This window comes from Ostrinia nubilalis, chromosome 6 (genome assembly GCF_963855985.1).
Source record: "Ostrinia nubilalis chromosome 6, ilOstNubi1.1, whole genome shotgun sequence".
Lineage (NCBI taxonomy): Eukaryota > Metazoa > Arthropoda > Insecta > Lepidoptera > Crambidae > Ostrinia > Ostrinia nubilalis.
In genome coordinates this window covers 17439021-17453871 of record NC_087093.1, presented here as the reverse complement: position 1 = coordinate 17453871, position 14851 = coordinate 17439021, and the positions used below count along the sequence as shown (strand labels likewise).

Sequence of the window (14851 nt, the reverse complement as noted above, 5' to 3'; positions counted from 1 at the left end):
CTTATCATTTTTAATGATACCTATGTCAAGAAATAAAGATTTTACATTGGTTTCATTGAATTTGAGCAATTTTATATTTTTTGTTTATTTAGAAAGAGCCAGTCTGCCCACAGAGAGCGAGATAGTGATACTTAGTTTGTGCTTCAAGTAGGTATTCGGAGTGTGGCCTCCATTTTTATCTGTAGCTTCATGGATGATAATCTGTGGTGTTGTCATAGTATTTCCAATTTCCGCAGAATATATTTCATTCATATTTTTCGCAGAGTCCCTATTCATTCCCAACCGAAGCAAAATTGAATGCTGATTGATTGTTAATTAATTACAAAATGATTTGTTCCGAAAGAAATAACGAATGCTTTGTGAGATATTCTGAAAAATCAAATTAATTTACAGGTAAAAATTCAATATCAGTCTGAACAAAACGGAACCTTAAGTAGTTTTTTCTTGACATTTTGCGTTTTGTTATCAAAATTTTACATAACCTCTAAAATATTTTGTGAGCTTTCTAAAAATACATTTTTCCAGCCAATTTATAATTAAGAGTACTGAAAAAGTATTTAAATCAAATATGCCTCCAAAGCAAGCAAAGAAGACGTTATGGGTGGATTGCGAGCGATGTGGCTGCAGTATAACCTCAAACGACAAAAATGTTCATATTGAGCTGAACTGTGAAAAGAATCAGCTGAAGTGTCCGTACGTGGAGAATGGGAAGCTACACTCGTGGCTAGTGCGGGGCGCTGCACCGCCCGAGGGTGTCCCCAGAGACGCAGTTTTGATTCACCCCTCGGCCGGTACTTTAGTGGGGGCAGTAATAGGTGGGCCACTGGAACTCAGCAGGGATGGAGCGCCGACCCTCGTCAAACGCATGTGGCCTTCGAAGACGTCAGCGCCGGCAGCCGTCATATTACCTGTAGCTGGTAAGTTGGTTATTAGCATTTAAAATACAATTAATCTGAACTACCTACCTGATAATCTAGCTAGATCTTTAATTTAGTTTATTCGACATTCCAATTCAATACCTTATCGCAGCAGTTCTTCAGTGGTAAAAGTAGTCACTAAGCAAGCAAATGTTTTAACTTGGTTTTCAACAGTTTTGGCAATAAAGATTATCCTATTCTTATATTTTGAAAAACTAATAAAACTATTTTATTTGTGTGCCTAATGAATTTGAAATATTTATTTACAGACTTGACCGGAGCTTGGAACAGTGACAACAAAAAGATTACAGTATCAGTTGTACAAGGAGACATACCAAAAGCATCTTACTTAGCAGTCAAAGTCAAGAACCACAAAATAGACCATGATATTTCTGATATCTTAAAACAGCAGTTTCAAAATGATTTTGTGTGTGTGGGCAGCGTTTTAGTTTACTACTACTTTGGCAAAAAGTTGGAAATACAAGTAGTAAATGTGAAATCAGAGGAACACAATGAAAAGACAAACAAAACATGGTTTGCGTTAAGTGACAAAACTGCATGGAATATGGACAAAGATGTCACACAAAAAGTAAAGAAGAAACCTATTTGTTTAGGTGGAGTTGATGACATATTGGATGAAGTAAAAACTCTCATTAAAATTTCCTTTGACCCTGAATTGGCCGCTGCTTTTCAACCCACAAGAGGTTTACTGATTCATGGCCACTCTGGTATAGGAAAAACAGCAATTTGCAAGTATTTGATAGAAAACAGTAATTGTAGTTTTACTGAGATCAATGGCCCTGCTGTATTCAGCAAATACTTTGGGGAAACAGAGTCATCAATTAAAACTCTTTTCTCAAAAGCCATTGAAAATGAACCAAGCATTATACTGGTAGATGAGATTGAAACAATCTGCCCTAAAAGATCTTCTGGGAGTACTGAGCAAGAGAGAAGAGTGACTTCTGCATTTGTGTCCCTCTTGGACAGTCTTCATTCAGAAAACAATAGAGTATTCATATTGGCAACCACAAGGAAACCAGATGCAATAGACCCCATGCTAAGAAGGTTTGGGAGGTTAGATAAGGAGATAGAAGTGCCTATACCTGATAGAGTAAGAAGAAAACAGATTTTGTACACCTTGCTTGGGAGTCTACCAAACAAAGTGTCTAATCAACAAATAGATTCAATATCAGACTTGGCCCATGGGTATGTTGCTGCAGATTTAGTGAACCTGTGTACACAGGCTTCAATGAAATGCATAAAGAGGGGTAGCAATGTGATAGAACATGAAGATTTGATAGCAGCTTTGACAATAGTCAGGCCAAGTGCTATGAGGGAGCTACTGATTGAAGTTCCCAATGTGAGATGGAGGGACATTGGGGGGCAGGATAACTTGAAGCTAAAGCTACGCCAGGCTGTGGAGTGGCCTTTGAAGCACGCGGAGAGCTTCCGCCGCCTCGGCATACAGCCACCGAGAGGCATCTTGCTGTACGGCCCGCCAGGATGTTCAAAAACTTTAATAGCAAAAGCACTGGCCACTGAAAGTGGTTTTAACTTTTTGTCCATCAAAGGTCCAGAGCTGTTCTCCAAGTGGGTCGGCGAGTCTGAGAAAGCCGTGAGGGACCTATTTACAAAAGCGCGGCAGGTGGCGCCCTCTGTAATCTTCTTCGATGAAATGGACGCAATAGGAGGGGAGAGGAGTTCGGGAGAGGCGGGCGTGCACGAGAGAGTTTTGGCTCAACTGTTGACGGAGTTAGACGGCGTAGTGCCTCTCAATTCTGTGATCATTTTAGCTGCAACCAACCGTCCCGATAAAATCGACAGGGCTCTGCTAAGACCGGGGCGTTTGGATCGACTGATATACGTCCCGTTACCAGATTTTGAGACCAGGCTGCAGATTCTGGAGCTGAAAATGGAGAATATGGGTACCAGTGATGATATTAACCCTCACGAGCTGGCCGTGAGGACTGATGGTTTCTCGGGCGCCGAGTTGGAGTCTCTGTGCCACGAGGCGGCGCTGCGGGCGTTGGAGAAGGACCTCGATTGCCCGGCGGTCACCATGGAACACTTTGAACATGTCTTGCGGGACTATAAACCTAGAACTCCGGCTTCGTTACTGAAAGTATATGAAGAATTTGCTTTAGGACAAAAGTCTGGATAAAGCCATAATTTTCTAAGTAAAAACATAACGTTTTCCACTAACTTATTTTATACATGTTTTATATTTTTAAGATCAATAAAAGTGTTATAATCTGTTTCATAATTTATTTTATCAATAATATGAAACCTAATTCTACTAATGTGTATAAATTAATAATTAATCTAGTTCTTATTTGTAATTATTTAAACAAAATTTCGATACCAGCATTTGAATGGTTGTTACATACATGGTCAAGGAACATAATCATACAAAATCATGTCTATATCGACATGACACAACAATCCTACAAACAAAAGTCTTTTGGGGTCACATATTAATTTAAAATAGGATTTACCTATCCATATAAATGCAATTCGATAAAGGCAAGCTTAGTAGGTACTTATAAGGCAACTAACCCTGGTTTCTTTTATTACTTAATCTTTATCAGTTACAAGTTAGCAACTAATTTGAAAAAATATTCCTTACATTAAAAACAGGGTGACCGTGGTATTAGATGGAGATTGGACATAATAAGATGCCCTACCAAATCATGTCAGGATACTAATCAAAATAGCCACTAAAAGTAATGCTGTTTTCTTCTTATCCCCTATTACGAAAAGGACAGCAATACTTTCTACACGCCACAACAATGTTGCCATATAAGTACCATTTCATTTGGCAGCATCAACCTAAATGTGGTCATATACAAAAAATACTGTATATTCTTTATAAACATGGAATCTTGCCTCGTTACTATTTGGTATCTCCCTGTATACAGGTCGATGCTGTCAGATGTAGCTAAACCTCTTCACACAATAATTTTGAGACCTATTATACAAAATATACATCCTATTAAAATATACCATACGTCGCTCACAACAGATCTTGCTGGTTCATCTTCTAAGGGACAGAGAAACATGGTCACATAATACGAAAATGATTTTAGTTGTATTAAAATAGTTTCTATGTTCTTACTTCTAATACTGATACTACACGCTATTATTTATGAAGGTGATTTAATATAGAATAGGTCATAGCAGACTTATCAACTCGGAAAGGGATCAACGCCGTATTTCCTTTCACGAGCTGTCAACTGCGAGACGAGGCGTTATGTAACGGTGCGGTTAAATGTGCAGCATGGAGTTTCATAATAAATAATACTGACCGCTTCGAGTTGATACGGTTACGATCCCTTTCCGTGTTGACAAGTGTGCTACGTCCTTAATGAATAAGTGCTAAAATAAATTATTGACTAAAAATTAGCCTAGTCGTAAGCCCGAAACAAAGAATGAATAGTTTCTCTGTCCCACTTTTGTCAATTCTTTACTTAGCACGTAGCAGCCGTTAGGGCCTGCTTTATCACACATTATTGCAAATCATTTTCACTTATAAATACATTTTGAGACGACACACAATCCTGGAACTTATCCCTTGAACTAAGTTCCATCAAACAGCGCATTTTTTCATTCAAAATCCGCACAAATATGTTGATTTAATGAAGTTCGAGTAAAAGCAAGTTAACATTATGAAGTATTTTTGATGTGAATTATTTTTTTTGATCTTTTGTCATTATTATCTACATAGAATCTTTCCATTTATTTTTTTCATTTAAAACGCGCTCACAAACGGCGATATTTGTCGTCTAACATTACAAGTGTTACCATTACTAGGTGGTAAATAATTTTATCTATAGTTGGACCAACAGCAAAAAAAAATTATGTAAACAATTATTTAAATAGATTTGTTGAAAATTGATAGAATAGATTTGTTGAAAATTGATAGGTTTCAGAGAGTGAGAGTGAGTAAGAGATATAAGTAGTTGACGAAGTAATATACGAATAATTTATGAGAAATTCGAAATAGGCGCCCAGACTTTCTTAACAGATGTCAATTTTTTATTCTGAACAGCTTGTTACTAATTTTTGCTGTTGGTGCAAGCGTCGCGTCTTACCAGCGCTATGCATTGGATATATTGGCTCCAATTTAGTCTTGAATCCAATACACCAATGATGTATAGATCGGTTGGACATAATAAGGTCAAGATCTACACGTTGGCGTATAGGATGTAAGGGAGAAGTCACACGATGCGGTGCGGTCGCGGCGCGGCGCGGCGCCGGAGCGGTGTCGCTGCGGCGTCCTGCATATAAAATCAATGATATGCCAGACGGTGCGTTCCGGCGCCGCATCGCAGGCCCACCGCACTTCGATTGAGCGAGACGGTGCCGTATTGCGGCGCCGTATTCCACATGTGTACAGTGACGCGGCAAAATGTTTGCCATGTTCACTGTGTGGCTTCTCCCTAAGGCTACAACTTGGAGCCAATATTCTCAATGTTTGCCACATCAAGTGTAATCACTTATCCATTCTACACGCGCAGTATCTCAGTGTGGCGGTTGTAGCATATCGCGATCCAGTCAGGCTGCGTGGCGCCCCACTGTATCTGGTTGACTTCGCCCTCAGCGGCGGTGTAAGCCAGGATGGGGTCTTCAATGGCGCGCGGCATTTGCTGGATGTCCCAGATCAGCGCCTGGTGGTCGTCGCCCGCGGTGCAGATGTGACATGAACTGCGGGAGGGGTTGCCGTTTTAGTAAATGATTTGTGTTACCAAAGGACAGTGCCAATCCATGTATGGAAGTTGGACCAAGTGCTGCCCAGAATGAAACCATGGTGCATTTTGTTCCTCAGGCCAATACTAATTTATAAACCGGAGCGCACTGAAATCTATCCCTGGAGTTAAGAGAAAAAAAGAGTTTTGTTTAGAATTATTTACATACAAAATATCATCGATGTATACGTACTAAGCATAAGATTTCGAGATTGTGGCATTAAATAACACTCGATATGTTGAACTTAACCATACTGCATCCGTACACCTTACTTTAGTACGACTTCGACATTCTTTATAAGCGATAAAACGCTGTTGCAGTAGTTTGGTTACTTGACAGAAATTAATTATTTCCAAAATGGAGCAAGAAGTTTTAGCTTAATAACTCCAATATAATCGATTGTAATACACCAATAAATAGATTTTTTGCAATGATATAGAACTAAAACTTCTTGCTTCATTTTTGGAAATAATGAATTTGTATCAACTTACCAAACAATTAAAACAGCGCTAGATAGTTTATAAAGAATTTCTAAAGCCTGGCGCCTGACTTATTATCAGGGGCGCCTTGACTTCAATATCAGGGGCGCCCTGAATTCATTATCAGACGCGTCTTACCTGTGGGGCGCCCAGGCGATGCCGTTGACGCAGGCGCGGTGGTTGTTGAGGCGCGCGACGGGCGTGCAGGGCACGCGCACGTCGAGTATGATGACTTCGCACGCGTCCATGGCAACGGTGGCCAGGTAGTTCGGGTCCTGCTTGTTCCACGCCAGACGGAGCAGCGGCGTGTGCTGCGGATCCTGTAGCAGATTTGTTTATTAGGAAAACCAGGGTTTTACAGTTTATAATAAAAAGTAAAAACAAGTTAGGGAATAGGTAAAACACTTTTAGGTTCTCACGGTAGAAAAGATTGAATTCTTGATAATTAGGTTACACTAGTTGTGTTTGATGAAAGAGACCTGTAACTAGCAATGGACTGTTAGAAGCTGATGATTAAAAAAATGAGAACATAACGTGGTATAACTGTGTAGTGTGTATGTATACCAAAGCTATCTTTAATCTACTACTTAGAGCAGGATCACGAGTATTCACGATGTTCCAGCAAATTAAAACAAAGAAGCTAAAAACACACCAGAAATGTGCAAAATGAAACAATTGTAATTGCAAGGAATTCAAAGATTTAAGGCTGGTTTTAGTGTCACGCGGACCGTCCGGTGCGGACCCGCTCCGCACGGCCAATCTGTATGAACTTCTAGGGAGCGTTTTAGAGTAATGCGGTCCGGAGGAACCGCTCCGCTCGACGCGCTCCCTAGCAGTTCATACAGATCGGCTGGGCGGAGCGATCCGCACTGACAGTCCGCGTGACACTAAAAGCAGCCTAAGTTCTGCTACCCCGTCGATTTCGGGGCCCAGGGAACTTCTTTGGCGACCTATAGAAAACCTGGTGGAGCTTATACGTACGTACCTCGTAGATGATGGTGGAGTGCTCGAGGTGGCGCAGGTCGAACATGCGCACGGAGCCGTCCGCGCCCACCGACGCGAACATGTCCCGCCCGCCGCCCGCGCGGCTGAACGCGATGTCGTACACCTCCTGCGGGCACCAGGCAGCCGACGTTAATAATGATATTATAGAGGACGATAAGAAATAAACCTACCATAAGGCCTCAGCCTCGAATTTAGTGGGCAGCGGGGCGGGAGCGGCGGCGGCGCTGGAGCGGGGCGGGCAACGCAGACCCGTTCTCGAAACAAGCGGGCAGCTCGCGCGGCGCTTTAGCGGCGAAGTGTTGTGTTCGGGGTTGTGTTGTCGAGATATTTGTTTTTATTCGCAAACGAAATGTCTGAACAACGGCGACAATTTTATTTCGATTCAAATTTATTCCTAACGCTCGATTTATTATGGGCAAAAGAAGGAGTGCGCTGCCCGCTCGTTGCCCGCTCCGGCGCCGCTGCCGTGCCGCTGTTTTCGAGAACCGGTCTATTTGATTTCACGCATAAGATCCTGCCGCTGCCGCGCCGCCGCCGCTCCAGCCCCGCTGCCCGCTAAACTCGAGGCTGAGGCCTAAGACACTCACTGAAGTTGCCATAAGATCATTTCATTTTACTAATTATAAACCTTACGTTCCAAAACTGGTTCCTATAACCTCCCTCTATATGACGGCTTTTTGTTATGGCGGTTTTAATTCCAGTTATCCTGTGTACACATGGAGCAATGATTTGAACTTTTCCCGCCCGCCGTCCAAAAATCTGAAGGCGATGTCGTACATCTGCAGGCACCAGCCGATATTATACAAGACGGATACGGAATTATACAGGACGAATAGCGATTTTGTTATGGCAGGTTCAATTCCAATTACCCTGTATAGAAGGGAACAAAAAAAAAGGCGTACGGCCACCAGTGGGTGGGGTATACAATAGTATAGAACTTAACACGCCAGGGGCGCCAACTGGAAACCCCCATTGGACGTTCCCTTCGTGTAAATAGTCAATAGATGGCGCTAGGTGTATCTGTACATGAAGCGAACATGTCGCGCCCGCCGCCCGCGCGGCTGAACGCGATGTCGTACACCTCCTACACACCAGCACCAGTGAGACGTCAATAAGGTATACAATAGGCCAGCCGACATAATAAGGGCCCTCGCCCCAGTGGCGGCGTAGCAGGGCTTGGCACCCGGGGCAATTAATATACAGCTGGGGGCTATGACACCCCAGAATGGTCAGGTCTGGTGCCCCCCATCATTGATTGGGTTACCGATTCGAAGATGTTAGTACGAATGAGCTATATGATACCAATCGCACAACCCCCCGAGTAAATAACTTAACTGACGTTATGACATTATATCGTCAACAAACAAACTGTTGTTAGTAAACAGTAATAATAACAAAGAGGTGAATAAATTGGCGATGACGAAATAAAAATAATTAATTAAAACGCGATTAGAAGACATACTTATTTTCTAAAAGTATTTTTAACAATAAAAAATATCGACAGAAGCAAAACTTATTATTATGTGTAATTTATTAAGCATTACGAAGACCAATACACAATAAATGCTTTAATTAATAAATGAGTCGTCCATTGCTATGCAATAATTAATTGGTTTCGTATATATTAATTAGTAGATGAACATCGAAATACTCAATTAAAATTCTTCTTTGGTCAATCATCCTTCAAAGACAGAAACATTCGAAAAATATTGCCATTGTAGTGTTCATATTTACTGGAAAAAAACTTTGCACACTGACTTTGGTGAATTTGGCAGTCAACCTGTAGATCCTGGCTACACAGGAATTGCAGCGGTGGGAACGAGAGGTGGGAATAGTCCCGTTTTGGTAAACTAAGATGAAACTGGTTTTAAGAAAATATTACATTTAATATAGGCTGTTTTAGATTATTATAGCTGACTAGCTTTCCGCACGCGGCTCCGCGCGCGTGGACTACGTTATCTACATATTTTACGGAACCCTATTTTTTCCAAAATAAAATTTAGCCTATGTTACTCATGGATAATGTAGCTTTAGAATGGTGAAAGAATTTTTAAAAACGGTCCAGTAGTTTTTGAGCCTATTCATTACAACCAAACAAAGTTTTCCTCTTTATAATATTAGTGTAGATGTAGATAAGTCAATACAAAAATAGATGGATATCGTAAAATAAGAGGTCAAAGTACATTAATTTGCTTGTAATTGTCATAAAATCAAGCTCTTACCACCCCACCTATCATTACATTACCTTGTCATGTGCGATGAGCTGCGTCTTAACATGTCCGGAGACCTCGTTGACTCGTCCCAACACCTGCCCCGTCTCCAGCCCCCAGATAGTGCAAGTGGTGTCAATGGAGCTGGTGCCGATGAGGTTGGGGTCTACCTCGTTCCAGTCAAACGAGGTGAGCGGTGCGCAGAAGTCAGAATTCTTGTTGTTGTTTAGAACGCACTCGAAAAGGGTGTACGGTTCTCCAGCGCGCCATATGCGGAGGTAGTCGCCTGGGAATGGATGGAGGCAGAATTGAGATGGAAAGTAGTAAAACAGGCTACAATTTTATTTTAACTTTGACAACATGCTTCTGCTCAATAATGCAGGTAAAAGGGCATTGTTGTGTGATTTACTAACATAGTTTCTAAGACCTTTGTTACTAACACTTTTATGGGATATGCCTGAATTAAATACCTTTTATTTATTGCTTGTAAGGAAGATGGTCTTTCATGAACATAACACTTTATTGTACAGTTTAAGAGTATTAAAAACAAATAGACTATCATTAATTTACAGTTAGTAATAAAATCACACTTATTACAACTTCAATTGCCATTGTTTCTACTTTAAAACTTCTGAACTTGACCTTTATTTCTGAGCTTGTTATAAAACTATGGCTACACAATGATACCATTGTTCTTATTTGTGTTATTTTTTAGAATGGTGTTGATCAATTTGAATAGTTGGCAAATGTTTTGCACAGTATTTTTGTATACTTGGAGATGGAAAGAGAAGTAGAGGTCGCCAACAAACAAGATGGGAAGACGACCTAAAACTCACAGTTGGACACTATTGGAGAAGGGTAGCACGTGACAGGTCCCAATGGAAATCGTTGGAGGAGGCCTATGCCAAGGGGCAAACTGAGCTTCGGGATATTTTTTAACACAGATCTTATTATTTAACATATTTTGTAACTATTATGTAACCAAGTTCAGAATAAAAAGGCTTATTATTATTATTTATTATTATTATTATTTTGTATACTTTAGTCTTTAATGCAATTGTCAAAAATCAAAGATAATGCAAAACACGTACCGCTGGTAGCTAGTAGATCTGGGTACACCCCTTTACTGTCCGGAATCCACATGATCTTCGTGGTGGGGTAGGGGTGGTCAAACGTGCTTTTGGCACTGAATTCACTTGTCTCTTCATCCAGTGATATTATTTGTACCTAATCAAACAATTCAATATGTAACTGTAACGTCATAAAAGTAATTTTCTGCAAATTGACTTTAAAAAGTGCTTTTAAACATCCCTTCGGGAAAATAACAATAATTGCAGACTTAAGGCTTAATCAGTATTTCAGTAATATGTTACCTTATTGTTATATTCTTCTACAAAGCTGCCAAGGGCCAGTCTGAATCGTTTGTCAGGACGCACGGACCAGTTCATCGAATACAACGGCCATGGTGCTTGATATCTGGAAGTGAAGGAAATAAACATTGCATTTATTACCATTACTTAGAAAAATACCACAAAATGTATGAAAGTTGTGGTATTTAATAAAGATAGAGAATTTAAAAAATAACGAAAGAAGTACATGATAAGAACGCTTACTTGTATATTTCTTTGCGTTTCGTGCTCGAACTCGTCGTACTAGAGCTGCTATGTGGCATAGACATCGTTACAAAACTATGATCCTGAAAATTCATTTTTTCTCAACTTCCACTTAATTAACACAAACTAATGCATATGCATTAAATTACTGGTGATATTACCCGGGCTAACACATCACAACAACAATAAATAGTTACTAAAATGAGGCTAAGAAGACGAAAATAACACGAGCCAAAGCAACCAACACAAAACGGTTACTTACTAGCACAAGTCCCAAAATCACACTTTTATTAGATTACTTTAGTGACCGACATGAATATTGTCGTAGTTTTCGTCAGTTTAACGAAGCCTTTTCAATTTATTTATAGAATAAATCGCATGTTTTCATCAAACAAGCATTTCAGCAACATTGACGTGTTTAATGACATTTAATTTCAATGTTGCCACTTTAAGCCAAACACCACAAAATGCTTCCAAAAACACCATACATAAATTCTGAGCTTTATGGTAAAAAAATAATTGTGTAAGGTTCGAGCGACAGAGTGACAATAGTGTCTTATCATATAAATTTATGAGTGTCAATTTTGAGATATTTCGTAAAATTGAAATACCTAACTCTACTTCATTACAAATTAATTTTTTTTTACACAAGGGAGAATAAACTTGAAAAAGGGAAAAATGACACTATATTATGGCAATTAGTAGAAACAAAATTTGTCAAAAGAATTTAAGATTATACAGCATTGATTTTTAGTTTTACACATAAAATACCTTTTGTAAAATTTAATAAATTGAAAATAAAAGTCTGAATTATGGTTTTATTATTTATAGAAATAAATTTCGTTTGGTTTACTTTGATAATTTTATGCGATAAAATAAATATTTTTCTCGAGATTACAAATAAGTTCTACGTGAACTCGATAGATGGCAGTAAAAGTAAAAGCATTGTGGTGTCAGCGTTGCATCGGTGGTTGTAGGTTCTGGGTTTGTTTCCCAGGTTCGGTTCAGACGTTCAACTAATGTGATACATATTTTGATTTATGAATGATGAATCTTTATGGGTACAATATAATACCTAACTAATATCGTTCTCGTTTCATTGTGCATTTATGGCAGCAGTCTTGCTCTAAAATAGAATGCTTCCGGAATTACCAAGTAGTTTACGAGCTTCTACTCCATAAAAAAATATATTTTCCGGAGTACCTACTTAAGAAACAAGGTTTATAGTTGCATAATTTCAGCAAGCAAATGTATTCCTATGTCCAGATACTTTCGCTGCTACAAGTTTTTCAATATCTTGCAAAAACATTGCCGCTTATTTTTAGCTCATTGGCAATTAAAAAGCTTTTTTGTATGTTACACTACTAAGTACTGTTTTAACACTAATTATTATTGCATTTTTGCGAGTAAAAGTATGGAGTCACCCTATTTGTTCCGAACGATATAAATGACCATTTTAAAGGGTAATATTTAAAATGGATACCAAGATTGGACAATAAGTAGGTATGTAGGTATTCAGTTCTAAGATGGCTTTGACACTGAACAAAACACAAGGGTGATGATTCCATACTTTGCTCGTAAGCTAATAAAGATAACTAGATAAGTTTTTCCTTAGTACCTACCTAGTCGAGTAGGTATCTTGCCATCGTAAACAAATACAGATAAAATTAAAGATGGCAATGTCCTTTTATGATAAGTAATTTAGATATCGATCAAAATATTTTGAAAGTAGAGTGATGAAATAGTGATGTCTTGTATGCTGCTAAGGCCTGCCTACACAAATGTAGCTACATTATATTAGAATTCCAGTGTTTTTTCATAATTTACTAGGTAACTTATTAATTATTATTAATTAGTAACACAGCTATGTTTATTTTTCAAGTCATAATCAGGTTTGAGAATTAATTAACAACTCAAACTTTCCAAAAGTTCATAACTCTAAAAAACGCCAAGTCAAGGGCATATCACTAGTCTGCCAAAATCCAAAGCCAATGCCTAATGAAGACTATTGGCGTGAAATCGCTAATCGAATCGAAACTAGTTTTATAGTTTATCTACATTAACCTTAGCGAACAAAGCGCGCAGCAGCCGTTGTCAAAACATGACGAATTGCGCGCGCGCACAAAAGAACTTATTAATATCTGTACACGCCTTGACCTATGGTCATAGGAGCTTGATATTATCCGCTTCAAAACATACTAAGCATTATGATTCCGTTTCGATTGACTTGCGTTTAATAAGACAATGGACAACACGCATAAGTTGTAATATTAAGTTAAATTATGACTTAATTTAAAGTTTAGATCACACACATTACACTAGTTTTTATTTCACCTCAATCCATCCAGTATTACCGAAGATAGAGCCTCGAGAAGTTTACGGACTTTTTAAAATTTTCAAAAATTTCCAATATTCGCGCGTGACGTCACAACATGATTTTGCAGCCCCTGCACGTTAACCCATTTACCACTTTTTGTCTTTTTCCAACTAAAATAAAATTTTACCTAACTGACAACTGTTGTTAGTTGTCATCGTTCAATCACATTTCAAACTAGGCGCTAAAAAGTAACCATTATTATAATAATAATAATAATAATAATACGTTTATTATCAGACCATTATGATCCATACATTGTGTTAGTAACAATCTTATACTTAAAAACTAGGTTAGTAGTAACATAAATCAGTCAAAAAACCGGTTTCTGGATCCATGCAAGTGAATATTAATCCAGTGCTTAAAGATTTATGCCACCTATTGCCAATTTTGTGCACTATGAAACCATTTTTACATTTATGCACTTAAATATAAATTTTCTGGAAAAATAACCAAGTTTGTGTCTTTGTGCTCAATAACGAGTAAATAGTCCAGTTATTTGTTAATTTTACTTGGAAAGTTTTCCGGAATTTTTGAAAATTGGTGAATAAATAGATTTCGCTATGTTCTTTCCGAATTTTGTGACCTCGTTTATAGCCGCGCGCGCGCCCGCCTTATTGAAAAAAATCCGCCTTAAAAAAGGTTTTTGACAACTACTTTTTTCATTTTATAATTTTTGGGACATAGACAAGCTAAGAAGCTTTGATAAATGTGATAAATTTCATGTAATGTAAGTTAAATAGATTTAGAGTTGTGAAACAGTCAAATTAATGTACCTGCTAAATTGCGAGTTCTTTTTTCTTTGATCATGGCAGGACACGCTGCCGGGTGTCCTAAATATGCTGAAGTATAAAAAAATTCGCGTTGCTGAAGTATACATTTTTTTTTGTCTTGTTTGTTCTACATTACATAATTGTATCCTACTAATATTATAAATGCGAAAGTTTGGATGTCTGGAAGTTTAAAATAAAGTAAAGTAATGTTTATTTCTCACCAACATAACAGATAATATTATGATAACAAACAATCAGGAAAAACAAAAAGTAAGAATGTTGGTGGGTTGATACCTGAACTAGGAAGATTCCTGTGTCTCAGGTTTGTTACTCTTTCACGCAAAAAGTACTCAACGGATTTTGTTGAAACTGTACAATATTATTGTTTGTAACCCAGATTAACATATAGGCTATAATTTATGCCGATCTGTGACACTAAATTTCACGCGGGTGAAGCCGCAGGCAAAAGCTAGTCTTGAAATAAATAGGAAAGTTTAAGGTTCTGAAACGTGGTCGCTTACTATGGGCCTCATAAGAAGGCTCAAGGTCACCCAAAGGGTAATGGAGCGGGCTATGATCGGGGTTTCCCTGCGTGATCGAATCAGAAATGAGGAGATCCGCAGGAGAACCAAAGTGACCGACATAGCACGCAGAATTGCTAAAATCATGTGGCAGTGGGCGGGACACATAGCTCGTAGAGACGATGGCCATTGGGGCAGAAAATTTCTTGAGTG

General features: G+C 38.7%; 2 protein-coding genes across 2 annotated transcripts; one reads left to right on the top strand and one right to left on the bottom strand.

Moving 5' to 3' along the window:
- Positions 1-457: 457 nt before the first annotated feature.
- On the top strand, positions 458-3180 carry LOC135072729 (ATPase family gene 2 protein homolog A). The gene is made up of 2 exons (XM_063966757.1): positions 458-917; positions 1187-3180. Exons 1-2 carry the CDS (start codon positions 569-571, stop codon positions 3076-3078), a joined length of 2241 nt encoding a protein of 746 aa, XP_063822827.1. The 5' UTR covers positions 458-568; the 3' UTR covers positions 3079-3180.
- On the bottom strand, positions 3169-11399 carry LOC135072730 (DDB1- and CUL4-associated factor 7). The gene is made up of 8 exons (XM_063966758.1): positions 11233-11399; positions 10971-11053; positions 10731-10833; positions 10449-10584; positions 9393-9643; positions 7128-7253; positions 6281-6462; positions 3169-5621 (listed from the first exon to the last, which is right to left on the bottom strand). Exons 2-8 carry the CDS (start codon positions 11033-11035, stop codon positions 5423-5425), a joined length of 1062 nt encoding a protein of 353 aa, XP_063822828.1. The 5' UTR covers positions 11036-11053; positions 11233-11399; the 3' UTR covers positions 3169-5422.
- Between the last annotated feature and the right edge of the window lie 3452 nt (positions 11400-14851).

Coding starts and splice junctions, on each gene's coding strand:
- LOC135072729 (XM_063966757.1), top strand. CDS start 569: ATGCCTCCAAAGCAAGCAAAGAAGACGTTATGGGTGGATTGCGAGCGA. Junction 918..1,186: donor CGTCATATTACCTGTAGCTG/GTAAGTTGGTTA, acceptor ATTTATTTACAG/ACTTGACCGGAGCTTGGAAC.
- LOC135072730 (XM_063966758.1), bottom strand. CDS start 11,035: ATGTCTATGCCACATAGCAGCTCTAGTACGACGAGTTCGAGCACGAAA. Junction 10,585..10,730: donor TAGAAGAATATAACAATAAG/GTAACATATTAC, acceptor TTGTTTGATTAG/GTACAAATAATATCACTGGA. Junction 5,622..6,280: donor ATCGCCTGGGCGCCCCACAG/GTAAGACGCGTC, acceptor CCCCTCCCGCAG/TTCATGTCACATCTGCACCG.